General features: G+C 40.5%; 1 protein-coding gene across 19 annotated transcripts in view; it reads left to right on the forward strand.

Moving 5' to 3' along the window:
* The window catches only part of RBFOX1 (RNA binding fox-1 homolog 1), a 2,051,181-nt gene that overhangs the window by 1,931,595 nt on the left and 92,280 nt on the right, over positions 1 to 27,306 (forward strand). For 18 of the 19 annotated variants that reach the window (XM_027611432.2, XM_027611426.2, XM_027611425.2 and 15 more), the window contains 3 exons: positions 4,727 to 4,819; positions 6,553 to 6,613; positions 15,783 to 15,836. In XM_027611432.2, the coding sequence (XP_027467233.1) occupies positions 4,727 to 4,819; positions 6,553 to 6,613; positions 15,783 to 15,836 (208 nt within the window). The remainder of the gene's footprint in view (positions 1 to 4,726; positions 4,820 to 6,552; positions 6,614 to 15,782; positions 15,837 to 27,306) is intronic. The other variant, XM_027611428.2, reaches the window with a different exon arrangement.

The raw sequence follows: 27,306 nt of genomic DNA on the forward strand, positions 1-27,306 counted from the left end.
ACTGACTTTGTGAACCTGCTTTTTACTTTTGATTAGGAGACATCAAGAATAGGCTGGGTGGGTAGGCTCCCTCCAAGAGAGGCAGTCTGGCAGGTTCCAGGGGCTGACTGTTTGGTGTGACTGGACTGTCCTCGAGACAGTCCTTTGGGGAACTGCCAAATGGGGACAGTAGCTCACACAGGGATATTTTTCAGACTTGACATTATCATCTGCAGGAAAGGGCCTTATTTAAAGGGACATCTCCATTTAAATGGTTGAGAAACCTGAACCACTCTTACGACCTTGTGTTCAGCATCTGGCGTAGGAGAAACAGGCAGGAAGTAGGTGGACCCTTCAGAGCTAGGAGTTCACCGGTCCCCGAGGCAGGTCACTCAGTGCTCAGTGAGTATGGCTGTGTGTTCTGGGTGTTTGGTGGGTGTGTGTATGTGCATGTGTGTGCACGTGCATGTGCGTGAACCCTATTCAAACACAGGTACTATCTATGTTTTCCTGAGAATGTATTGCATAAATAGCTCATGGGTACACGGATAGCAAGTACACAGGGAAACCACACTGAAAAAGGACACGCCAGACTTTGAAAATGAGAATTTGATAGCACTTAGCAGGGAGAGATCCTATCATTCATTTTGTTCCTTTTAGGAGATTTAAAAACATTTTGGTGAACTCTGAAACGATGTATGTGGGAGATTCAGCCAGAGAGAACAACTTCTTAATATACCCGGGAAATATACAGTCTGATCTTTGATTCAGTAGATTATCTGTGAGGACTGGTTCCATCCCAGGTGCAAGAAGATGGGTGAATCTGTGATGAGTGAGACCAGAGTGATCCTCGGAGACTTTCCTGACTGGTGGGGGAGACAGACCACTTAGACCAACGACTGCGTGCTGTGCTCTGTGGCAAGTGGGCGGCTGCTGAGAGGCTGAGCAGGCAGACCGATACTGTTAGGGGTGGGAAGGCTTCTGGGAAGAAGGGGCATTGAAGCTGGGAGTGAACGTTCTCGTGAGTAAGAATTTCCCAGGGAAGGGAAGGAGAGAAGGTGGTCCTCCAGGGAGAGGGAGCTGCACGTGCAAAGGGGAATGGGGAGAAGTGAGACGTGAAGCTCTGAGTCCCACAGAAAAATGCATCTTTAGACTTGTGTCCACAGCTCCCCTCTTATAGATAGTTCTCTGCACCAGCAACTAGAGGATTTTCATAGAAGATGAAAAACCAGCGCACTCTTCCGTCCCGGGTGCTTCAGAGCCTTTATTTAGCATATAAAATGTTACAGGTGCATTAATACAAAAAAGGAAGCTATCACCTAAACACATACCACAAAACCAAAACAGAAAAATAACTGGGATATGGAAAAAGGTCAGAATAACGATTCACAAGAGATTTTAAAATAAGCAAGTCACACTGGCCTGGCGGTCCATCTCGGGATCCCCATTAGTATGCTTTCCCATGTGGGGTGGCACATGTCACTGTCACCTCACTGGGTCTTTTCTCCAGCAACCTCACGCCTTCTCTCGGCCCCACCCCTCTACTGAGGTGAGCCCTGGGAGCAGTGCATCTCCTGCAGCAAAGAGCACCTGGTCCTCGCCCTGTGTGTCCTGCACACTGTAGAATGTTAAGGGTTCCACATCTGGCATTGCACCCAGCTCCTGTGCTCTCGGGCCAAGTGCAGAATGTGCTTCTTCTGTTTCCCTTCTAAAGGCTAAGATAAAAAAAAAAAAAATATTCAGAATGTTTTTCAGAATTCCAAGTTGTGGTTTCCTTGAGATAGAATTCTGACCTTGAGGCAGGATAAAAGAAATAGCCTCAGCACCAGTTTGAAAGAGTTGCCCAGCACCTGCACTTGGCAGAGAGGGAACCTGAAAATGGCCAGGTAACTGGCATCACTCTCCAGGTGAGAATTCTGTCAATCTTCTGACCCAGGGAGGCCAGGTCCCTTCTTGCCTTGGGGGAGATGTGCCTGTCCAATGGAAGAGGTAGGTCAGTCCCTTTGGTTTTTGGGGACTGTGTCTGGAACAAGCACTTCTGAACCCCACTTTCTAGAATCTCAATTAGTCATCTCAGCAGCTGGAAATAAGAAATATTGAGGACCTAAAAAAAAAAAAGAGAGAGAGAGAGAGAGGAATGTAGCAGAAAATGAAAGTAAGAATAAGAAGCGTCCATATATATTATCTTACTTCAAAAAAAGTGAGAACTTGGGAATGTAGTGAACTTCACATGGGTTTCAAAGCCTATTTCTGTCTCCAACTTCATGTCTCCCTGATGCACATAGTGCTGATTTTAGGCCAGTGTGGGTTGCCTTGGGGTCAGACGAGAACCACAATGACGTGATTCTTTGGGATGATGTATGGCGGGTGGCTTAAATGTTCCCTTTCACTGGGCTATGTACCTCGCATTGCTGTGGTGCTAAAGAATGGTGCCCATGGACAGTAGTGATGGCACCAAGCCCTCCATCGATAAGACTCAGACTGTGGATTTTCTTTGCTTGCCTAGTGAGAGAATCGCCCCTGATGCAGCCAGTGTCCTTGTTTCCCTTATTTGTTAGATGTATGACATTCTGTGCATGCTAGAGAGTTCGGTTTTAAGGGGACAATGGCTGTACCCCTGCACCTAAGATCCAAATCACCAAGTCAGACAGATAGTCATCTCTGAAACTCACTCCACTCCTTAAGTTGCTCATTGGAAATCGGCAACGTAATATTCTACCTCATACAAGGAATTGGAACTTTCCTTTGATGGTGGTTGCTGATATGAGAGGCCATGGAAATGCAGCTGCTGGGCTGCACAGTAGCTTTCTTAGCAGACAGATTTCTGGGCTCCACTCTGGGATTCTGATTGGGTAGCTATGTGGCAGGGTTCAGGAATCTAAATGTTTCATATGCTATGCCCCCCACTTCCTTTCACTGTGCAACCAAGTTTGGGACCCTCTAAGCAAGAGTCAGCACCATTAATAGAGCGAAGCCTTCAAATTCTGTCTTCAGTCCGTTGAAGAGCTGTTATTTCAAAACTCCTCGGTTAGCCTAGTATATTTGGACACCTCACATGGGCGTACCACCAGTGATGTGTGAGACAAAGTTATATATGCTCCTTCTCTTATGGAGCATAAAGGCTTATACTGATCAAATCTTCCAGACTCAGCTAATCACAGATCCTCACAGTGGGACATATTATAAAAGATTTTTCAGTCCAGTCCTCCAAATTAAAGCTGCTTATTTTTTCTCTATAGAATTCTGTCAAATAATCATTTAATTTAGCTTGAATCCATCCACAGATGGGATCTCCTATAGATAAGCCCATATTGACTTTGGAAAGTTCACTCTTCACGCAGACCATAGGCCAACAGCTCTCTGAATACCCTAGCTTTGGATATCACTTCAGCAACCTACTGAGCGGTTGGGAGTTAGCATTAGTTGGTTATGACTACTTGTTATTTGTAATTACTGTCTGTTTTATCAGTGAGACTGAATATCAGACTTGTCCCAACTAAGCTAAAAACCAGCATGTCCCTTTATTGAAGTTTACCCAGTTGCAAATAGGAGTCCCAACACATTGCATTGTTTCACCAGAACGAGCTGGGCAAATTTATACTGGAATGGTTTCAAAAGGTTGGTGTATATTTCTGAACAAGATGTACAAATATTTTTAGGGGTTTTAAAAATAATGTGTCATATTTTCTGTGCTCTTCTTAGGAACAGTGTCAGTGAAGAAAAAAAGGTGGATTTTGACAATGTGACGTTTAGTGGGGTTGTTTTTTGAGGCTGAAATATTAAAACAAAATATGCCAGTGGTGAAGTAAAGGGTCTATTTGTTGTCTATCAGTAAGAGAGGAAGTGCCCAGAGTGTTATTGTGAATAAAATTCTCTTAACAAAGTTCCTTTATTTTCGACCTGTTGATTTGACAAATGAATATCAAGATAATGTCTTAGAACGTTACGATACGTATATATATTTCCCTTTTCAGTTAGTGAAGTAGCCTGGAAAGTTGACAAATTCAGAAGCATATATGTTTTTGAGGGGAGGGGACAGTATTAATATAAAAAAGCACTACTTGAACTGTTTGCATTATTAATCAATTGATGTTTATTTCAATTCATTTCATGTGATTATTTTGTTTGTTAGATCAAAGAGTTTAAGATTTATTATGAAAAAGGTCTTTCCTTTTTTTTAGGCTTCTAATTTTTATTTTTGAGAAGTTAAGGCTGTAAAATTGACAAATTTGAATAACCCTAAATTGCATGAAGAAGAGATGTTCTTAAGACCACACGGCATGACTCTGTAGGCAATGTTAGAAGATTTTGGCATTCATTGTTGAATTTCGTGCACACGTTTTATTTTATTTTATTCTTAATTTGCATGTCAAGAAAGTGGTTCCCTTTTTTTTTTCCTCGTTATTTCATTTTCTTTTCTGTGAAGACACTGTAAATTTATTTTGATCTCATTTTCTTTCCGTTAGACTTATTTTCTTCTGTAGTGACATTTAGAAAGGTATTTTTGGTATCATTTTTTGAATTCTTCAGGGGTTACAGCTAACTGGTGACAGAAAAAAAAAATCTTGTTCACATTTGTCGCTTACTTATTGCACATCTTCGTATTCTTATAATTTCTCTAATTTGCATGTTACAGAACTGAAGCCAGGACAAGAAATAGAAATTAAAGCGAGAGAACGTTACACAGTGGTCGTTGACTGGAATAATAATCTGCATGTTGTTTTCCCCTTCTCCCTCCTGCATGCAGGGATTTGGTTTCGTAACTTTCGAAAATAGTGCCGATGCGGACAGGGCGAGGGAGAAATTACACGGCACCGTGGTAGAGGGCCGTAAAATCGAGGTGCATGTTCAAAATATTTTCCTTTACATCTTCTTTATAAATGTCTGCTTCACGCTCATTCGTTGTTCCAGATGCATCATTGTGTCTTGTATGTGACCCTACTCCCTTCTCATTGTTTATATATATATATATATATTTATATTTATATATAAAAAGGAAAACTGGCCTTACTTTTTTTTAAATTTTACTTTATTATGTTCTTATTACTGATGAAAGGTGAATGGCAAAAGTGAAACAAAAAGAAAGGTTACTCTGTACTTTTTTTTTTTTAATTTTCTGTGTTTTATAATTGATGGGTGCAGTAGGTTCCAAACAGTGGAGACAGTATGCAGAACAAAACAAAAAACAAAGCAGTTCTTTTCTTTTTTTTTTTCTCTTTCGTTTTTTTCTTTTTCTTTCCACTGCAGGGTTGACGAGGGATCCACAGTGGTGTCCAAATTGAGTCAAATGGTGAAAGCAGTAGCATTCGGAAGAACAATTGTTTCTTTAAAAAAAAAAAAATGAGAGGTCTTTGTCACTGAACCTTTCATTTTTTGTTTAAGAAGCCAGTTTGAATCTTTGCCTTCTTTGATAATAAAGTGACTAACCAAACAGGTTTTCCTGTTCAATATCTGGCCCCTCTTCACTGAAAAAAATAAATAAAAATAAATGCTAAAATTTCAATATTCAGAATCTAGTCTTTCTACCACTGGATCTCCCTCAACATGGCCACAGGGTTATATTTGTTAAAACTTAAAAAAAAAAAAAAAACCAGTTAAAAATGCTTTAGTCTTTGGAGTAAGATGTTGCATATTTTGCCTTTCGTTTTCCCCCCCCCTCGACGATAACGCTTAGGCCCCTCACCAAACTCTCAGTAACCATGGTAACTGTATACAAACCCATGCTGGCGATGGTGGTGAATGGTAAGTGGTGAAGTCCATCTGCCGCTTCACGTATTTAGTGCTGATTATCTCTATACATATATATACCACGTGGATTTTTTTGACTTGTCGTATTAAGTTTTCTTGATGCTCTATTTCTTTGGGTACCGGTACGCCTGTAATTGAGTGTACGTTCTAAGCGAGCCTGGGAGGCACTGACTGGATTGAGATATGATAGTGCACATCTTACTCAGATTGTTAACTCCATATTGTGTTAAACAATGCACCCTCTCTTTTATCCTTTTGTTAGCTGTGACTTTAAAGCTTGAATGATCTTGTTAATTCTTGCGATGTCAAAGGCTCTTGTTCCAAGTGTTGAATGCTAGATGTTGCTCTCCCCGATGGTCCTTCCCTCCTAAAGTGTTGCACACGGCTAAATCTTGTTTGTCCCTTTTTTTTTTTTGACATTTATGTTCCCTTGTACCTTGTCTCTCCCCTTCTACTCCACTGCATGTTCCTTCATATGAATTTTATTTTGTGTTTAAAAATATTTGTTTCTGTGTTACCATGGAGTACACGCATGCTTTTAAATCTTCAATTATGCAGTTCCTTTTAATTTGCTTTTACTGTCTCCTTATTAAACTTTTAAATGATATGACATTGCTTTATTGAAATGATTTGTAAGTTAAAATGGTTATGAAGTAAATGTAATTATAAAAATGTATGATTTTGTTATGCACCTACTGCCTTTTATAAATTAAAATGCATTTTAGTTTTTTTTTTAATAAGTAATCACAGTCATAATGCATGCAACTAATTGAACTGTGGGCTGGCCCTGGAATATGTGCTCATTTGAGTTTTCTATGTACATAGGTAAATAATGCCACAGCACGTGTAATGACAAATAAAAAGACTGTCAACCCTTATACAAACGGTAAGTAGAGATCGACCTTTTACAAGAAGTCATCCCTACTTCTGAATCTGTTAAGTAATTTAACCAGGGAATATGATTCAATAAGCTCTGTTAACTTTGGTGTGGTTCTCATGTCCTTGCTGCTGACCTGCTACAGTGAACCACGTGAATCAATACGATATCTTTCTGTGACTACAGTTACCATGGTGAGCCCTGAGTAATGGGCAGAACTGTCACATCGCCATGTTGTACACCGGAAACTAATCTAACACTGTATGCCAACTAGACTTCAATAATAATTTTTTTAAAAGATAGTTTTCACAACAGAGGCGAATTTAGTTTTCACACAAAGTGTGCATGCCCTTCCTCCAGTCTCTAGAATAACTCCCATTTGGGGTGAGATACAGTAATTATTGGGGGAGTACTTGGGTCATCTACTTTGCTGTTATTGTAGTGAGTCGAGGGAGGATGGAGTTTTTGTTTGTTTCCTTTTTTTTTTCCCACCACAACCTCCTCGTTGATCCCTAGTCATTTCCGGAAGAGGGACTGCAGAATTTGGTTCTGGCCTTGAGTCTTCTCTGGAGCTGTGAGGATTTTGAAGTGGCTCGGAGGGTGCCTTCTGAGGAGCTCCATAGGATGAATGCAGTATTTGCTTTCCTTTGGGTTGCTCAGTGCTGTTTTGAGCCAGATGAGGATGTTGCCACGTACTGCAGACCCCTTCAGGACAATGCATCTCTTCCTAACCAAGAAGCCGTCTCAAAACCCCTCATGATAAGAATTCACATATATAACAAGAATTGAAAGCACTCAATAATTTTATTTCTGTAATCCTTGTCAGAACACATCTCTCTTAAGATATGGGGGGGGAGCTGCTAATATGCTAATCACATACTTAGTTGTACCAAAAAGCTAGGAAGACTGTAATGTAGTAATTAAAGTATATACTCCAAGTGGGATATTACACCCATTAAAATGAGCAAGATGAGGACTCTGCAGGGCCCCCTAATGAATGAAAAATTTTAAAATGAAGAAGTATAGCATGATTTCAACTAAATTATGGAGGGCATTGAATTAAAATGCTAACTGTTGAGTTGAACTGTAAGACTGGAGGAAATTCTTCCTTTGTTTTGTAGGTTTTCAAAAATAATGTAATTTTATTACTGAGATAAGGAAAATGTATGAAATTTTCCATTTTTAATATTTTAATTACATGTGAAACATGGAAATACAGACTCATTCAAAAGAAAAAAAAAAGAGAAAGAAACATTAAAGAAAAGGTGAAATGTATTTTGAATCATGCCACTGCCAAGTTGGTGTCCTAGTTCCCCCCTCAGAAGACACCACTGTTGTAGATTATTGTCTGGACTTTAACTTTGCATTTTTATGCGTATATATATGTATGTATATATATATAAAATAAGTACCTATTTATAGTATTCACAGTATCATGTACGTGCTTTTTATATAAATGATGTCATGGTATGCACATCATTTTTAATTGGCTTTTATATATCAGTGTGGAGTTCTTTCAATGTTAATACATACAGACCAAGTTCATTCTTTTTAGTGGTTACAGAAAATTCTATGAACTGGATATATGAGTTTATTCTTTTAAAAAAAAAGATTGTATTTATTTGAGAGAGAGAGAGCGAGCAAGAGGGTGTGCATAAGCAGGGGGAGTGGCAGGCAGAGGGAGAAGCAGGCCCCCTGCTGAGCAGGGAGCCTGATGTGGGACTCGATCCCCGGACCCTGGGATCATGACCTGAGCTGAAGGCAGTTGCTTAACCAACTGAGTCACCCAGGCATCCCAATATATGGACTTATTCTTACCTTCCATATTGATTGACATTTAAATTTTGTGTTGTTGCTGTTATAAACAGTAATATTAGCATTTAGTAGTTTTGTTTTTGTTTTTCTTTTTTGTGTGTGTGCCGATGACTACGAATTTGGTTAAGTCAGTCTGTTCTTATTTTTAAAAGGGGTACCATTAAACAGAGATATACCCTCGATATAACAAGGCTCCACTTTGAAAGATCAGAAGAATTATTTATTCTGCTGACCCATTTTTCCAGCTCCAACAACCCGAGACATGGCCTTAAATGGTATAGAAAATTTCCACAACAGACTTTGAATGCCCAGTGCTGAAATGAAACAAACTTCTGATTTATGCATCATGAATCCTTTCTACTTGGGTAAAAATGATAGCTCTGCAACTTGCCAGAGTTAATATGTGGTGACATCAACCCAACTAATGGGCATTTTCTTTATTCCTTAAGCTATATGGATACATATTTATTTTAAAGAAAGAGTTATTGATCATTGTCCTACCCAGGGGTTGAACACTAGCCCAGTGGAATTTGGGGACACAATTCAAAGCCCATCCATTAATAGCTAACATTTCTGGAACACTGACCATGTGGCATCATGTTAAGCATTTTAAATGCATGGGGCCCACATGAAGTCCTACAAAGAAGACATACTTATCCCTATTTTAAACAAGCAAAACCTGAGGCTGGAAGAGAAGTCATTAGTGAAGTCTTTCCCTTTTATTCTGAAGTAACAAACCTTGTGGCCATGCCTGTGTAGATGCAAGAATATCGCTTCCCCTTTATCATCTTACAGAACTGCACACAAATGGCAACCAACCACAATAATGAAACTAAATGTTCAGCTCCAAATGCCTGTTTTTGTGGCATAAACATCCCACATCCCATTCCAGGTAGCCATGCATTCTGAGTTCCCAGGAATAAGTCATGTGGGTTTCTCATCTATGTACCTGAAAGGGGGCACTTGGGCTTATCCTATCACATGGACTGAGCAGGGGACCCAAGGGTTGGATGGATAGTCACAGCAGAACTGACTTAAGAAACAAATACAAATCCCAATTACATTAAGCAGCTGGATTCTATAGAAGACATTGTGGAGACTTTTGGTATTCAAAGAAAAGCAGTTCTCAAAGCTTTTTCCAATCCATAATTTGTGAGTATCATCACTACAAATAACCTTTCCCATAAATTGCAATGCAACAAAAGACAATGGGGCCCTCTCAGATCCTTAACAAGAGTGACTATGTTAAAAGGGGATATTATCACCACAAAAAGAATGAAAGAAAAAGAAAGAAAGAAGAAAGAAAGAAAGAAAGAAAGAAAGAAAGAAAGAAAGAAAGAAAGAAAGAAAGAAAGAAAGAAAGAAAGAAAGGAAGGAAGGAAGGAAGAAAAAGAAAAGAGAAAAAAAGAAAGGAAAGGAAGGAAGGAAAGAAGGAAGGAAGGAAAAGAAAGTTACTATATGAGATGATGAATATGTAAATTAGCTTGATTGTGGTGATATCTTACAGAGTATATGTAATATCAACTCAACAAGTTGTACACCTTAAATATGTACAAATTTTAGTTGTCAATTATACCTCAATAAAGCTGGGGGTGGGGAAGAGAAGATAAGTCAGGACCCATGAAGTCACATCAAAATGAGAAAAGTTAGTTACCAACTTACACTTCAGCAAATACACCTTCCTAGAGTCATCACATTTTGAGGTCATCTTCACATAGTGAAATATCATTGTGGGCGCCACCAACACATTCATGCATTCCTTCAGTCACATGTCCATCAAGAGCTTAACCAGCCACAAAGTTTCCAGTGATGAGTAAGACCAGATCCTAAACACAAGCAGGCTCTGCTCTACCATCATCATGGCATTACATTTCCTAGGACATTTGAACTTGGATATAAGAGAAGACTTTAGAATGATATACAGGGGTCTGCAAACACTGTCCATCAGAGAGCTTCCCAAGGAGAGAACTAGGCTACTTATGTATTGCTGATTCCTCCTGAGGACAGAAGCCCTCAGACCAGAGCTGGGGCTCATTGGAGTCACTGCAGATCACATGTTTGCAATGCAAAACAAGTTGAGAACCAGATTTTCAGGCATTCCCTGGATGTTGGAGAAGCATGGATGTTGGATGTGGATTTTTTTTTCTCTCAGATAGCTTAGGAAGGATAAATTTGGACCAAAAGCTCCAAGACTATAGAGAAGTAGACTTTGTATCAGCTCTGCCTTTCCCTGGGTGCTGAACTACAGGCAAGTTGTTTAAACCCTCCACACACGTGTTCTTAAGTGGAAACTGAGATATGATGGGACCTACTCTCTAGGGTATCTGCACTTAATATGGAGTTAAGTACTCGACACGGGACCAGGGGTCCAAAATGCCCTAAAAATTTAATTACACAATAATCTCAATAATAAGTAGGCATCTTGTTTGTTTTTTGCTATAGGTAGTAAGTCAAATTTCTTGATAGACGTACTAATTTTAGGATCAAATATTCAGATGCCAACAGAGCCTAAGCAGATAAAATAGATAAGCAAATAGAGAAGGTCCGAAAGACTCACATTCTTTTTGAACTATCTTCCATTTTCTTTTTTTTTTTTTTTTAAGATTTTATTTATGTATTTGAGAGAGAGAGACACAGCGAGAGAGGGAACACAAGCAGGGGGAGCGGGAGAGGGAGAAGCAGGCTTCCCGCTGAGCAGGGAGCCCAGTGCGCGGCTCCATCCCAGGACCGCGGGATTGTGACCTGAGCCGAAGGCAGACGCTGCACGACTGAGCCCCCCAGGCACCCCGAACTATCTTCCATTTTCACACGAGGAAAAGCAAAATATTCTCTACTAGAAGAAAAAGGAGAACAGGTTAACCGTAAAAGATTGCTGGCATTTGGCCTCCAAGCCAGATACACAGTAGGGAGCAGGGGTGTCTGTGCCTAACTGGGGGTTAAGTGGAGTTGGTCCCTGGTCACTTCCAGCAAATTGGTCTGTGTGGGATTCATAATCTCAAGTTGGCTATGTCTACTGAACTTTCAAGAAAACCAGAAATCCTGTACTGTAATGAAATCTGAATGTTGGCCATGAATATATGTTGCAAAAAAAAAATAGTGGGCGCACCAAACACAGTGTGCGACTAACTTTTCATTTTAGGCATTGCCTGCCATCCTCAATAGATGTCTTTAGAAGGCACTCGTATGCGGTTCCGGAAACCCCTGTGGTGTATTTAAGGGTACTTTCTTGAATATGTTTCTTTGATATCCAACCCAGCAAAGCCCTAGAGAAGACATGTGCAGATTTTTTGTGTGCACATTCGGACTTGGCTTTTAACATCTAATGCAGCCGTAGTTAACACTGGCGAGCTTGGGCAGCGTTTTTCTATGGCAGGCTGGCAGATGACCTTTGAGAAGCTAAATTTGAGGAGGGGGGTGCTGATTTGGAGGCAGCCCCTTGAGACCCAGCCACAGAGGGGGTCTCTCTAACACAGCTCCTGTGTCTGGTCTCTGCTCCATTGCTTCGTTGTATGGGCAGCTGGGAGCAGTGGGCTTTATCAGCTGTTCTCTTTTGTTGTAAGCCTCATTGTTCAGTTTAATGTCCTTGATCAAAATCTCTGAATTTGCAAGGCCTGAGGATGTACACAGACTGCCTGAGAACTTAAAATGGGGATCATTTTGTCCATCTTCCTGACAGTGCAGGCTCCTGTCTCCAGCAGGTTTATCCCAAGGGTCTCTTCCAGGTACTGGAAGGAGTCACAGGGACGAGGAGGCTATTTGCATGTGATTTGCATACATTTACATAAGCCTGCATGAGCTCTGTAAGTCTGAGCAGGGGTGACTCTGAAGGTCTGGATCCTTATTTCCTCTGCCTTGAAGACAGTCACCCCTAACAGAGTCCTTCTTTATAAGATGTATATCAGGAAACAGGTCATTGGAGGTTGGAAGGAGATAGAACCCTAGCCAAAACAGAATGAGCCCATTAGAAAAAGCTCTCTATTCCTTCTGTTCCCTTAGAGCAAAACTAAGTTAATATTTATGGAACGCTGACCATTTGCCAAATGTAGTTTTAGGTGCTGGGAATTCACATTGGACAGCAGTCCTGTTCACTTTACCATTAATTTTAATGAAGGAGAATGGGTATAAAAACAATTAAGAACAAGAAAGAAAGAAAAAAGATAAACCCAGGTAGTGTTAACAGCCATGCAGAAAACAAAACGGGGAATTGAATCAGGGGAAGGACGTGGCATTGAGTAGTCGGCCCTGGGAAGACAATGGAGACCTACATAATATCAGGTCAACTGTGTCAGGAGCTGGGGAGAGTTCTCTAAGCACAAGGAGCAGTGGATATAATCCAGAATGATCTACACTGATCTACAATGATCTCAGGTGGTTTTATAAAGATTTAAAAGTATAGTGTCCCCTGTAGCTTGGAGAGAAGGGAACCATGCTATGAAATAAATGGACAGGGGTTAAGTTGTGTGGGCTTGTGGGTCAAGGTTAGAGTTTGTGTTCTTCTAAGTTCGGAAGGAAGCTGTTGAATTCTGACTTGCAGAATGGCATATCGGATCCACTCATTTAAAATGGGCTTGACCACTAGGAACAGAGTGGGTAAAGGGAGGAAGGAGAGGAGGAATGGGAGGAGATGGAACGTGTTAGGGCATTGTTGCTGTGGTCTCATCCAGATGAGAAATAGAAGTGTCTTGGCCTGGGATGGTGTCAACGGAGAGGAGTGGATGGAAATGTCTTTTCAAAGTCTAACCAATAGGATATTGTAGTGGATCATACATAGGGTATGAGGGTAAGGGGAGAATCAAGGAATTATTTATCTAGAATTTTGCTTTGAGGAACCAAGCGGATGAGAGAAGCCATTTGCTGAAGTGGGGAGACTTGGTGAGGAGCAGCCTGCAGGGAAGGAGGGAGGTAAGAAGTTGGGTTGTCATGCCTGTGTTGTGGATCAGAAAGGTCTTTGTTTTCCCCACAGTGGAAGCAGCATTGTTTAGGAAGAAGGACCAATGACAAGGAGCAGGGCAAAACCTGCAATGATGTTCCCATGACATTTCATTTTGCTGCTCACAGATTCCAGGTTGGTTTCTTGTGAAGGAGACCTTATCAATGACCTTTCTCAATTAATACTGGCAGACAGGAGATAGCATGTATCTATTAATGAGGGAGAGTATTGTTTACATATTGAATGAAAGTTTTCCATAAGTAGACATGGTAAACTGACAGGTAGTTGGTAAATAGATAGATAATGGCATTAAGTATCCTACCCTGGGAAGACACTGGAGGTCTGAATAACATCAGGTAAACTTTGTCAAGAGCTGATCAATCTATTCTTTTTATTTTTTTGATCAGTCTACTGATAGATAGGTAGATAGATGAATAGATGAGAAAGAGGATAGAGATAAATGATGATAGATGGATAGATCAATCAATGGACAGATAGATGGATCAATGGATAGGTATAACTTATAGTCTTTGAGAGTTTCGTCAAAATTAATCAGTGGGTCTACATTCAGCGAACGGTACATCCCAGTCTTGCGTGCAAAAAGAAGTATTTAAGGGAAACAAAACCTTATTTCAATAGTGACAAAAAGACCCTGTTTCCACCACCAGTAAAACAGGGTATAAGATGGGGAGCAGAGGGATGAAGAAAAAGAGTGAGAAATTCATAACTTAATTATTCACTTAATATGGGTCCTTATATACTTTGTTCACAAACTCTAGATTTCTGTGGAGGACTAGGGAAGAACATTAAATATGTCCAGAGAATCCTGAAGCTTTATTTTCAATAAATTTCAATAAATACAGATCTCCAGAAATTGGCTATTCTCTTTTTTTTAGGAAATGGTAGAATTTTAGTTGGTCAAACTGAAGTCATTTTCCACATTCATAAAGCACATTTTCTGAAATGTGCCAGATAATTTTTATTTTTATATCATTATAGAAATTCCTGTATGACAAGATGTGGTTAATATAAAAGAGGAAGGTGTCAGTGTGAAGAAACCATTGGGACAACACATCTCAAAATTTTATGTCTCTTTCTGGTGATCTAAAATGGGGCCAGACATTTCCATTAATAAGCCTCCCAGGTATGCAAGCATAGCAGTTCGAAAAATCCTATCCTAAGACCATCTTGGGGGCTCTAAACTAGCTAGCTCATTCAAGTTGGATGAAAGTTCTTAGAAACAAAAAAATTCTTAGAAAGTTCTAGAAAGTTCTTTGGTTCATCCAGGGTCCTATCTATTGAGATATTGAGCCTCTGTCTTCCTTAGGGGTCAGTAGATTGTGGCCACCCCTTGGCTGTTCTTACAGGTCCATCATTTAGGTCAGATGAGAGGATGTCATACCTCTCCCTTCTGGGAAGAGCTCTCCTAGTCAGAAATACCTTCTCTCGCATCCCAACTTTTACCATTGCTTTTTTTCAGAAGCATATATTAAAGGACCTCTGGTGTTTGACCTTTAGCCCAAGGACACAAAGTCTTCCGCAAAGAGCAGCATGCCTGCCCTTCTTTGTCTTTCAGGAATTCCATATAATGGATATTTTCATAAAAACTTACCAGCAGGAACAGGAAATAATCACCAAACCTTAAAACGTGACCATTCTTTGGAGGTTGTTCCCTAAATGGTGCCCAGTGGGTATGCAATGTACAGAGCTTCTCGATTTGCAAATATTTTTGTATGCTCTTTTCTTGAGTAAAAGTTCCTAAGGGCCAGGATTCATTTTACAGAAAATGCTCCATCCAGAACACTGGGAAAATTACAGGATTCTGTTAATCTTATATACAGGTTGTTTGAAAGTTACCTTAGATATCATGCATTGATTAAGAATTTTTATGGTTCCTGAATGCGCTGAAATGTATTCCACACTCAATCTCTAGTGGATAAGTGTCATTTTCTTTGGGATGTAAAGAGCACTTCGGAATTCTCTGGGTTATAATTAGGAATGACAATTATCAGAATATGTTGCTGCAAAGAATTCTGCTTATGTGAACTTTCAAATTTTTGTGAACTTAACATGAAGGGACATAGGATGGATTATCTAGTGGTGATCCATGGAAGAAGACAAAAAATTGAAATTATTATGGTGGTTCAAGAAAATATTGATATGGGAGAAAATTAATTACCACATCATTTTCAAAAAGTTCACCTGTAGCTGGTCAGTGGTTTCCATACTATTAACTTGTGTTGGCAGCAAATCAAAAGCATAAATCTGTTTTTCCAGGTATAGGTTTCAAATCATTTTTATGCATTCCCAAACCATACAGCCTGTAAATAAAAATAAAAAAATACAACAACCCATTTGATTTGTGGTTCACTTGCAGTGATATGAGTTGTTGAATCAAGTGTGATAATAATGTTTTTGTATATTTGTTTTAAGGCTGGAAATTGAATCCAGTTGTGGGTGCAGTCTACAGCCCCGAATTCTATGCAGGTAAAGAGTTCCTCTTTGCATGACTTCTTTTTCATCTGTTTTAAATGTGTTTTGCCTGCCAGTAAAGAACGGGTTTCATAAAATAATTTGAACCACGTAAATCCCTCTCCTAAGAAGTTCTGAAGGATTTTTTTAAAGCAAAACCGAAAGTGTTTAAAACCCTTTAAAAATAAAGGGGAATCGTGTATGTGTGTTACACTGTGCAGGACACATGGCCCTCCTTATGACATTTTACATTGATTTTGCCTCAAAAAAGCATCGAGGCTTTGTTCAAGGGCATATTGAACAAATGTAGAGCTGTTCATGCCCATTTTATTTCAATCTGCCTGGATGTGTTTTTTAACCATACATTTCCAGGTGGGGTTACCTTTCTTTCTTCCTGGCAAAGCAGAGAGTTGGCTCACTTATTCCAATAATGTGGCAGTGAGTTGAAATTGCCAAGAGAAGGATTATTTAGAAAACAAGAAAAAAAAAAACAAACAAAAAAACCCCCCAAAAAACAAAAAGCAAAAAAATGAAGTGGTCTTTCTGTCTCTATTAATCAGTATTCCTTAGCAATTCCATCTCTCTCTGCTCTGCCTTCCAGGGTAGGTCTCTCCCCTCACCCCTTCCCTGCTACCCGCCAACTACCGGTTGATCAGGAAATCCGTGTAGAAAACTTGTTCATCACATTTTAGGAGAGGGTAACCCAGAAGCAGCAGTGGTGATTTTGGCTCTGCTTGGCCTGTCACTTCTGCCCGTTAGCCCCTTGTTCATTAACAAGACTGCATTTAACACCTTAGAACTTTAGTAGATTTGTTACATGGGGATTGAAAAGAACTCTTTCTTTGATGGGGCTCTTGCTCTTAAAAAAGGAGAAATAAATGACCAGTTGGTCCAGATCCATTCACTTAGTGACCTCTGCCCAGTAAGTCCTACCCCTTCTTGGTCCCTTCTGGGGTGCCATCTGTCGTTTTCCTAATCATGGATCAACCCTAGTGTATGACAGGAACACAGGACACTCGGATGGCTCCTCTAGCAGAGTCACCAACTCGACAAAGAAAAAAGTGGTAAATCTGGGAAGGCCCAATATGATAGCTAAGGTCTGGATTTCAGATAGGCAATGTTTGTTCTTCGCATGTGATTTTTGCAAGCCTGGGTTAAGTCCAGTGACTCTGTGACCGTGAAGTAGCTGCGCTGACTCTTCGGGGGAGAAAAGTCTTTGCTGTAAGGCTTTCCATGGTTATATGGTGGAACCCACCTCCTGAGAGGACACTTAGCAAAGTGAGGAACGCAAACACTGTACTCAGACAGCCCAGGTTCAAATCCTGCCCCCCCTCCCACTACTTGCCAGCTGTGTGACTCTAGGCAAGTTACTTAACCTCTCTGTGCCTCAGTGTCTTCATCTGTTAAATGGGAGATGATAATAGTAACAACCTCACAGGTGCTTATTAGAATTAAATGGGTTAATATATGAAGACTGGTGCACAGTCAGCACTACATAAATTCTGGGCAAATAAAAATAAATTAGTGTTCCACCTCTCTGCCAGAAGGGGAAAATTAACGGAGAACTGATTGTGGTGAATTCTGAGTAAACCACTAAACTAAGAGATTCTTTTCTTAATACACGAGAGGACTAGACCTTCTGTTCTCAGCTTGCCTGTTTGGGGAAAGTTAATTTCTGGGATTGGAGGTAAGGCAGTCTGTTTAGGGGCACAGATATTGCTGGGGTACATCCTTATCCAAAGCTGCAAAGAAAGGACATCCCTCAAAAGGGCATGCAGGAGGCCAGCCAGCAGCTTTCATGCATCCGGGGGCACTGCCTGATGAAATGGGGTAGCTGAGAAAACAAGCTGACACATTCTCTGCAAGTGTGTGCACCTGGCTACGTGCACGGTTTCTCCCCAGAATAATGGGTCAAGGACAAGAAGCAAGAAGGCATCTGATGAGGAGGTAGGGTATAAATGTGTCACTTGTGAGAGAGAGAGGAAGGACATGTTTCTGGTCCCATGCAGTATAGTTGCTGGTCATCTGGCTCGAGCAACCAAGAAACTCTCCTTTACATGTGATTTCAAACCTATATGCATATCTGTGGGTGTTTGAGAGGACATTAAGACAGAAGAAACCATTCAAACTAGATTGTATGTATAAGAATAAATTAATCTCCATGACTTTTAGAACGTTAGAACAGCCATTCAGATTAGCCCTGAGCCCAGCTGCAGAAGTTAGATCACGGGACTATCGGGAAAGAATAAGTTATAATAAAGATGAATATTTACCGAGTATTCTCTGTGGCCAGGCACGGTTCTAAGCACTTTACCTAAATTAATGTATTTAAATCCTCATGGCAGTTCTCCAGATGAGAAAACTAAGGTACGCAGAGTCCCTTAGCAGTAAACCTCTAAGATATCAAGCGGGTAAGAAGCTGGTTAGATTTTGAAACTGAGAGCCTGTGTTCTTTACAACTGGGTTATATGCTGCTTCTTTTTTGTGTATAAATATTAAAATTTGTAATTCTTATTGACTGTGTCCTATGATGGTAGATCAGGCTACTGCTCTATGTCCAAGCCAGTCAAATTAAAGAAGAGGAGTAAGATAATAATTTTGGATTTTTCCAACCACCACCACCACCGCCACCACCTCCTCCATATTCAGACGAGTTAACTGGCTGTGGGGGGCAGTTTTAAGAATTCTGGACAACTAAATAATTATTTCTATGAGATGCCCCAATAAACTTAAATCTAAAAAAAAACGGGGCACGAATAGGTGTTACTTGAGAAATCTGTGTATGTATGTTAATATTGCCAATATGTGGGCTACCCTTAATAATCAGAAGACTTCTCTTTTTGCCTAAATTATCTGTGTATGCAGGTAAACAGAGTTCATGATATGCAGAAATGTAGGGAAATGCTGCCAATCCAACACTCCAGAACAATTCCTTTGAAATATTTGGAGACCCATAAACACTGAGAATTGAGCTAGCTTAAATTGGAAGTTAAGGCACCTTTATGGATGGAGTGCATATATGCAAATGTGGACATAGCATGTATTCATTTCGCTATGGAAATATAATTACTAATGTCATTCATTTGAATGTCCATGATTAAGAATTTTGGGGGCTTCTTGGATTTCCCCAACTATAAACATAGTCTGGATCTATCTTGCAATTTCGAATATGCCTCAAAGCTGAAATGAAGACCTTGTCATTGATTTGCTGTGGATATTTAGCAGGCCAGCCCTGTGTCTGCCTGAGATAGAAAGCCAGGCTTATTAGGCACTCCTATATATAAGATTTTCTATTAATGACAAATATCATAATATTCCCATAGTATAATTATTGATTTTCTGAAGCTTATGCAGAATTAACAACCCAGCCTCCAATTGTCTCTCAGAACGGGGCATGAAAAGTTCACATATTTTGTAAATTAAAATCAATATTTTCAATCTCTCCTAAAGGTAATTTTCCTAATTTAGTGGACTTTTCCCTAACATTTATTTTCTCTTTAATTATAAAATGGCAGGTTATTGATTTTTGTATATAACCTCTTGACGCCCTGAGTGCATTTTTATTGCTAACGTGGGGTGGGGTGGAGAGGGCAGGAGCACCTCTTAATGAGGATCTTTAATTACTAGCTGAACAGTATTAATTTGCTTTGATAAATTATGACGCACACTCTCCCTCACGCACACATTCCAGGGGAAGCATTTAGAAAGCTGTTATGAAGGGCCTTTCATTTCGGGTGCTTTCTCTGAACTCTTACTGAGTCCTACCCGGAAGAATGCTTACCGAGCACCAGTCTCCAGAAGCAGATAGGCATAAATCAACACATCCCATGAACCCATGTAAATCTCCTCCAAAGACAAGTGGGTGTTTTCCTGCAAAGCTACATGGTATTGATTGTTTTGCCTACATCTAATCATCTTCAGGCTCCTTGGGGCTTATTCTCAAGATAAATGATTGATAAGTCAATTAAAGAAATGTGCAGGTAGATCTCAAAACCAGTGTCTAAGACCATTCCATTTCAGACTTTTTTAAAAAAATTGAGGGCAATAAATACAAGTACAGTATCTGCAAATATCTGTTCCCAGCAGTATGCTTCAAGTTACTTAGTATCATTAGAAATAGTGTTTCTAAGAATCTCAATGAGGAGGCTCCATTTCCATCTAATATGTGAGATGGAATATTACATTGTGAGAAGTTCCATTTCCATCTAATAGAAAGATTAAAGGAAACAGTGGTGTCTTTTAGGGAGAATCATGATACCTAGCCAATGAAACTGTTGATTGAAAGCAAACACCTTTAATCTTCATACATAAGTAAAACAAAATGAAAATAAATAACGGGTTATACACGGTTGTCGACCCGGGACTGACAAATGGCAAATCCATCCGTTTCTCAGTTGCCGGGAAGATGGCTGCAAAGCTCACCCACACTGTATATCATATCTGCCAACTCATTTCTGTGATTAAATATTCCATCAGTAGGGCTATAAGGCGGCAAAGCTTAACAAGATTCATAAGATGCACCACTCGAACACACATAACTCACTTCCGTGGATGGAGAGCACCCCGCCTGCAAAGGAAAATCGGAATTGAGGTAAATTACTCCACACGTCATGATCAATAGGGAAAGGAAAAGATCTAGCAAAGCCAAGCAGATCTAAGACATAGTTAGGTCCCGATGACAACAAACACACAGTTCAAGTCAAAAGTAGAGAGATGCAGACTAAGTCCACTTGAAAACCTTGAAGATGGTAATGAACAGTAGTCGGGCAACGTTATTATTAGTGGGGTTTTTTTCAGTGCGGGGAAGAAAAAGGGGGTCCTTAATTGGATTTTCCTCCTAAAAATACACATTTCTGGTGTCAGAGGGGTGGGAGGAGCACTAAAAGAAGGATGCCTGGCTGCAAAGTCACATATGAAGGTGGTCGGCTCTTAAAACTAGGTTATCCTGGGCTTATAGGGAGGATCAGGTAAGGTAATGGGCGTAAGAGAAGTCTATAGACTGTAACGTAAAATAAAACCATGAGATCAGTGTGATGACTGAGGCCAGCTGGATTATGTCCACCTCGATGAAAACCTGGCCACGGACCACAGGCCTTGATACCAGGCTGGGTGATGGGAGACTGGATTGGGATCTCAGTACAAAGTTTAAAAATGAAGAGGATGGATGTAGCACTCTGTGATTGCTTATCTCGAAAGGGCAGCTGTATTTGACCTTGGATTACCCGTAGAGCGGTATTGGTTTTCTATGGGCTTTTGGCCGCCGTGAACCATGATTCATCTAAGAATTGAGTCAAAGGAAGGTAGATGTCGGTCTCCCTCCCCATCGCTCCCCCCATTTCACTTCATTGAGTCCATTACAGTTAAGAGAATGACCTTTAGCCACACTTTTGGATGGACTTCTCTCCAATTCCCTTCCTGCAATTTGGATACAATAGCATCTGAAAAAGAGTAAGATTGTCAGAACCTCTGATAACTGGGGTCCCTGACACAGGCTGCTTTCCTTTTGTTGGCCACCGTCCTAGACTTTGTGTTGGCCTCGGATGATGTGCCGAAATCCTGGGTACAAAGCATGCGTTTGGGGTGACTACCTTAGTATCCTGAAAGAATGTAATGTGGGTCTGCAAGGTACTTGCTACCACTCAGAGCCCCTGAAAGCAGCAAATATTCAGGCACCCCTCGTGGCTCTAACACTGCCCATGTCCACCCAGAGGACCAGTTTCAACCAGACACAGAGCAATGGCTCCTCATGAACAGTGACCTTTGGCTCTGCAATGTTTTGTATAATTTACACATCTGCCAGATTCAAATGCAGTGCACTTCAGTGAACTGGAACAGAAGAGTCCAGATTTAAGTCCCCAAGCAAAAGGATTTTCAGCCTAGAAATGTTCCACTTCAAAGACTTTATCTCGTACATCTGTTTACCTTAGCCTCCCCTTTTGGTTGCAATTCACTTTCCTTCTCTCTTCTCCTTTCCCCATCTGTCTTATCAGATTTCACTCCATCCCTGCCCACATTTGGCCTTAATTTTTATCTGTGTCCTTCCCTGCCCCACGGAAGGAATGCAGCTCAGCTTTGATGGAACCTGTGGGGGATTTTGATCTTCAAATAGGATCAGAAGTTGATTATGTGCCTAAAACTGCACTTCCTCGATAAACTAGTTCCCATTCTATTGCATGGAAAGTCTACCAAGGAGAGCTCCCCCAAGGCCGGAAGCAGTAAGACAACCCTTGTAGGAGAAGCCCCCGACCTCTGCACACCATGGGAGGAAGACAAGGTTTGAATATTTGGCTCTGGATCAATTTCATAGGGAAAGTTCTGGGCTGCCATCATTCATACATGAACAAGTCAAAACATCCGCAACAATAAGCCACTCTGGGCACTGACTGTGCCAGGCACTGTGCAAAACACTTTGCATCTCCTTGAATCCTCATAAAAATGTTAAAGCATTCTCTTCGTTATAGAAATTATGAAACCAAGGCTTTCTGGAGAGTTTATCTCCTCCTTCATATCACAGGACTGGTATGTGAAAAATTGGTTTATTATATAAATGTCTTTTTTCGAACCTCAAAGCCCACGCTTTCCATCACCTTGCTGTGCAGCTTCCTCAGTAGGACTAGACTAGGACATGTCTGCCATGTCTTATATCCTTGAGGTCATAGAGGATAAAAATAATTAATAAAAATAAATGTTATATTACCTGCTGCATGTCAGACTCCGTGTTGGGATCATTGCATGTTTACAGAGATTATAACTTTGGAGGATAAGTGTCATTTTCCTCGTTTTTCAGATAAATTAGAAATCTAGTGATATTATTTTGCCCAAGGTTCTGACTTCAAAAGTTAAAGAGCTGAGTGAGTCCAAAGCCAAAGCTCTGTGATTTCAAAGCCCATTCCATTTTATTACAAATTACCTCCACACAGATGCGTTAGTTAATCCAATATCTTGGATTGATGGCTCTTAACTGGGAGTAATTTTATACCCCAGGGGAATTAGGCAACTTCTGGAGACATTTTCCATTGTCACATCTTGGGGGCATGGGGTTGTTCACTACTGGCATCTAAAGAGTGGAGGCCAAGGATGATGCAAAACATCACAACAATGCACAGGACAGCCCGCACCACAAAGAATAATCTGGCTTAACATGTTGATAATGCTGACGTTGGGATTTGAGCTCCAGCTCAAGATGGAGAAGCATCTGTAGTTATCAAAGGCAATCCAAGAACTTAAAGAGAGACATTTGCCCAAATGCTTCCTCTTCTGCGCATTACTCTGTGATTTTTGACTCCAGAAGGGAAAAGCATAAAGCTTGATTTTATGCTGCAGAGCTGTGTTGGGGGTCCACAAGACCATCTTCAGTCTCTGTGTTTGGTTGGATGTGCTCATGGGACTCAAAAAGGCTCTTATAGTCAGAGTTCTGATTTATTACAAAGCAGTACAGATTAAAAATCAGCAAAAGGGGAAGAACACAAGAGATGGGATCCAGAAGAAACCAGGCAGAAGCCTCTGGGTGTGCCATCCAGGTGGAAGTATACGATGTGCTTAACTTTACCGCGTTGGTGTCTGACAACACACACAAAGAGTTTTGCCAGACAGGAGTCAGTCCGCTTCCTGGGAGGTGGTCACAAGGATGCAGAGCCCCCGCGTCAATGATCTCAGCTACTCAAACCTTAGCCCAAAGAGCCAAAGTAGGCATTCACCGTAAATCACATTGCTACAGTGAACTATCTTATCAAACTGGCCACTGCATGGCCCAAGGCCTCAGGCATCCAAAAACAGTTTTATCAGGTAGAATATTCCAAGGGTTTGGAACTCATCTGCCAGGAGCTGTCCAAGGGCCAGTCCTGAAGAATGTGCAGGGTTTGAGCAGCCCAGGCCTGCTGAGTTAACCCTTTCCCGCACAACAGAAGTAGGAGGAGGAGAAGCAGAAGGAGAAGGAGATGAAGCAGAAGAAGAAGATTGCAAGCTCAGGGAAAAAAAAAATACATACATATATATCTATATTCGTGGTCATGATGGTAGTGGTGAGGAGGAGGGCGAGAGTGGTATAAGACAAGACATACCACTGTGTCTGTTGGTTCCAGGAGAAAAGATCAAGCTGGAGTCAGTTATTAAAGAGAAAAAAACTGTGTGCATTTTTCACTTCGAGCAGAGGTCTGCACATTTCAGTAAAGGGCCAGTTCGTGAATAGGTTCAGCTGTGTGGGCCAACAGTCTCCCCCAGCCACTCACCTCTGCCGCTATAATGCAGGAGTAACCACAGACAATGCATAAATGAGTGTGCACGGCTGTGTCCCAATAATACTTTAAGGACACAGACATTTAAATTTCATATAATTTTCACGGGTCATCAAATAGTTGTCCTCACCCCATCCCCAGCTGTGTAAAATTGTGAAAGTCACGGCCCTCCTTCGCTGACCCTGCCTTAGAGAGTCCAGATTTGCTGAACTCAAAGCCACGAGCTTACACCCTGGGGAGGTTTTTTTCTCATTGCACTGTGGTAGCAATTACACAATCCCGAATGAACCCATGAGATTAGCTGCTTGTCATTCTGCCGCATCATGTTCATCAAGGAAGGGCCAAAGAGAGAGGCCGTGTATAAAGTTGCACATACCCCCGGCTTTTGTTAATTCATCCTTTAGCTCAGAGTTACAGTGCTGAAGGCCTGTAAAGTGCCTGCCAGAACACTAAAAAAATAACAACCCTCTCTGTGTTAAGAGCAGGGGGTACTAATTGGGTTTTAAAGGATAAGTAAGAGTTCTCCTGGGAAGAAAATGAAGAAAGATCTTTGTAGGGGTGAGTAAGGAGGACTTTGGTGGAGTCCAAAGGAGCTTCTCAATCTTTATCTTCAGAATCCATTAAGAAGTCCTAAAAAAAAAAAAAAAAAAAAAAAATACAGGTGCTTGATCTTCACTGGATATAGAAATTTCTGAGGCAAAATCAGATTTCCCCCAAAAGCTGAGAAATAAGTTGCAAAAGACCTGATAATCCTGTATAAAGGAATGAGGGTTCTGTATTTCATCCTTTGAGTGGCAGGCAACCGTTGAAAACTCTGATAAAAAAATATACTTAAAAAATAAAACAAACAAGAAAACCCAGTAATGAATTAGCTTGCGTATCTACACTTAAAACAAATACTAGTCTTATCATGAGAACTCTTTCAAATATGTGAACCCAGTCCTGAAAAACTGAAAGAGGTAAAACCAAATCAGCAACTTCTCACCCATCCGAGAGATCGGACTCCTGACGGACCCCAGGATTACCAAACCAGTGCCCTAACACCAAGGCTATGATCAAACTCATTTCCTGGTTGTGTCCTGATCTCTTCCTAGGAAAACAAATTACCAGAGACTTTAAAAATGACATGATTTCATTTTTTAAAATATTTTAACTTGTGTCGCCATTCTATTATAAACCATTTAGCTTGGACGGTCTTGTACTTCCCACTTTTAGGGTTCTTTTCAAAGTTTATAGTTCAGCGTTATTAGCCCAACCAATTAAGTTGTGTGTAAATAAAGACAAATTGGCCAAATATTATTTAATACCTTGGATGTTAATTATATGTAGGTACTTCTCCAAGTATCAAATGAAGCTGTCTTTTAAAAATGTAGTGTAGAAGAAGCAACACACAAATAGCAGAATCCTACTTAAATTAACTACATTGGTGACAGTTAATGCATTTCTAGAACTTCTGTGGACCTGTTACAACCCATTACAGTCGAAATATTGGTTTATGAAAAATTAATAAAGCCAGTGGAAAATGGAACCCAGCATCTGCATTAGCTGTTCACACCAAAAGAATCAGCCAGAATTAATTAGGCCGTATGCTACATTCTAATGAGTTTTTCATTAAAGAGTATACCATTATGGAAACTAAACAAGGATTACTCAGAGAATAATGCCAAAGGGTGTTTTTTTGTTTTTTGTTTTTTGGAGGAGATTAAATTAGTTAATAGGTTGCACATTTAAACCCGATGCAAAGGTTAATTGATGTACACTTATCATGGTATTAAACCCAGTATCATTTTAAAAACATGAACACCCCAATATCACTGATATTTCCTCTGGAAAAAAAAGAGAGTCTATTTGTGCGTTTCTAGTATTTGTTTGATATACACGATATTGTAAAGACTGAAACCTTCTGTATTAATTCCCTGTCATTTTTGAAAACCATTTTCACCAGCTGAAATATTCTTTTGCTTTCATCCCACGGGTGGGGGTGTGTGTGTGTGTGTGTGTGTGTGTGTGTGTGTGTGTGTGTGTGTGGTGTGGGAAGCATGTTTAAACAAATATATCTGATTACTCTTTGGGAAATTCAGAGTTGAAGTATATTTTCTGCTCTTACCAAAAGAGTGGGGTCAGGGGTTTAAACCTAATCTGGGATATGGAAGGGGACTCAAGATGAAACTACCCCCATTCCACAAATATTTCTAGTACCTCCTAAAATACAGCTCCGTACTAGCAAGTGAAATAGAAGAGGGGGCCCAAGGGAAGCCTGTCAGGAGGGATTTTTGGACTCTTGCAGTATCTTAGGGGTTCTTGTCCCTAGGAAGAAGAGAGAGAGGGAGGAAGGCATTCTGGGTTCTTTGCAGAGACTTGTAAACTCCACAGATTTTAGTTAAAACACAATTTCTATTTTTTTTTCCCATTTCTCATAATTTGCAGACGAAAATACCTTTCTGAGCTGGGAGATAAATGTGCAGTGGGAAGGGACCCATCTCAGTTATAGGGAGGAGCGCTCTCTCCCTGTCATCCTGCATGGCCCTACCACATGGGAATGCAGGCCCAAACCCATGTGGCCCCATCCCCTGATTCCTCAAGAGAAGCTAGACATCGGTCTTGTGACATTAAACCTCCCCAGTTTAAATGTTGACAATTAATTCCCAATCTTAAAATGTTCTCCATTAAATCTGTTATGGTTAGCGTTCTGTCCAGGACATGGCCCAACCCAGCAGTTCGGCAGCCATCCATTAGCTCTTCAAGGAACAATGGAACAAAATAAATCCCTCCAGTGCTGTATTTTGAGATTCAAAAAAATAATAATAGTTAATAGCCCATTATTATTATTATTACTGAGATCACTTATAACCTACAAATTGTCAACCCCTTCCATGTAACAGATATGATCCCTACAGCAATTCTCAGTGAAGTAGATTTTTTTTTTTTTTTTTTTTTTTTGGTCCCCATCTTACAGATGTGAAAGCCAAGTCTGGGACCTTAACTGACTTGCCCAAGGTCAAAGAAACTTACTGTCACTGAGGTCAGAACATAAAACTAAGGGTAAAATTCCCTAAACCCATACTTTTTCAGCTGCACTGTCAGGCCTTGAGAGTTCCCTATTTTTCCTCTCTCTGTGTTTCCTTCCTGCCTTAGTGCGATCTTGCAAGTGGGATTTTCTTACCTATAGAAGCTACATCCTGCCCAGAGGCTTCCTTGGTGGGATTTAAAACCCTATCACAGATTCTTAAACGTGATCATGAGTTCTAGCC

Source organism: Zalophus californianus, chromosome 10 (assembly GCF_009762305.2).
Source record: "Zalophus californianus isolate mZalCal1 chromosome 10, mZalCal1.pri.v2, whole genome shotgun sequence".
NCBI lineage: Eukaryota > Metazoa > Chordata > Mammalia > Carnivora > Otariidae > Zalophus > Zalophus californianus.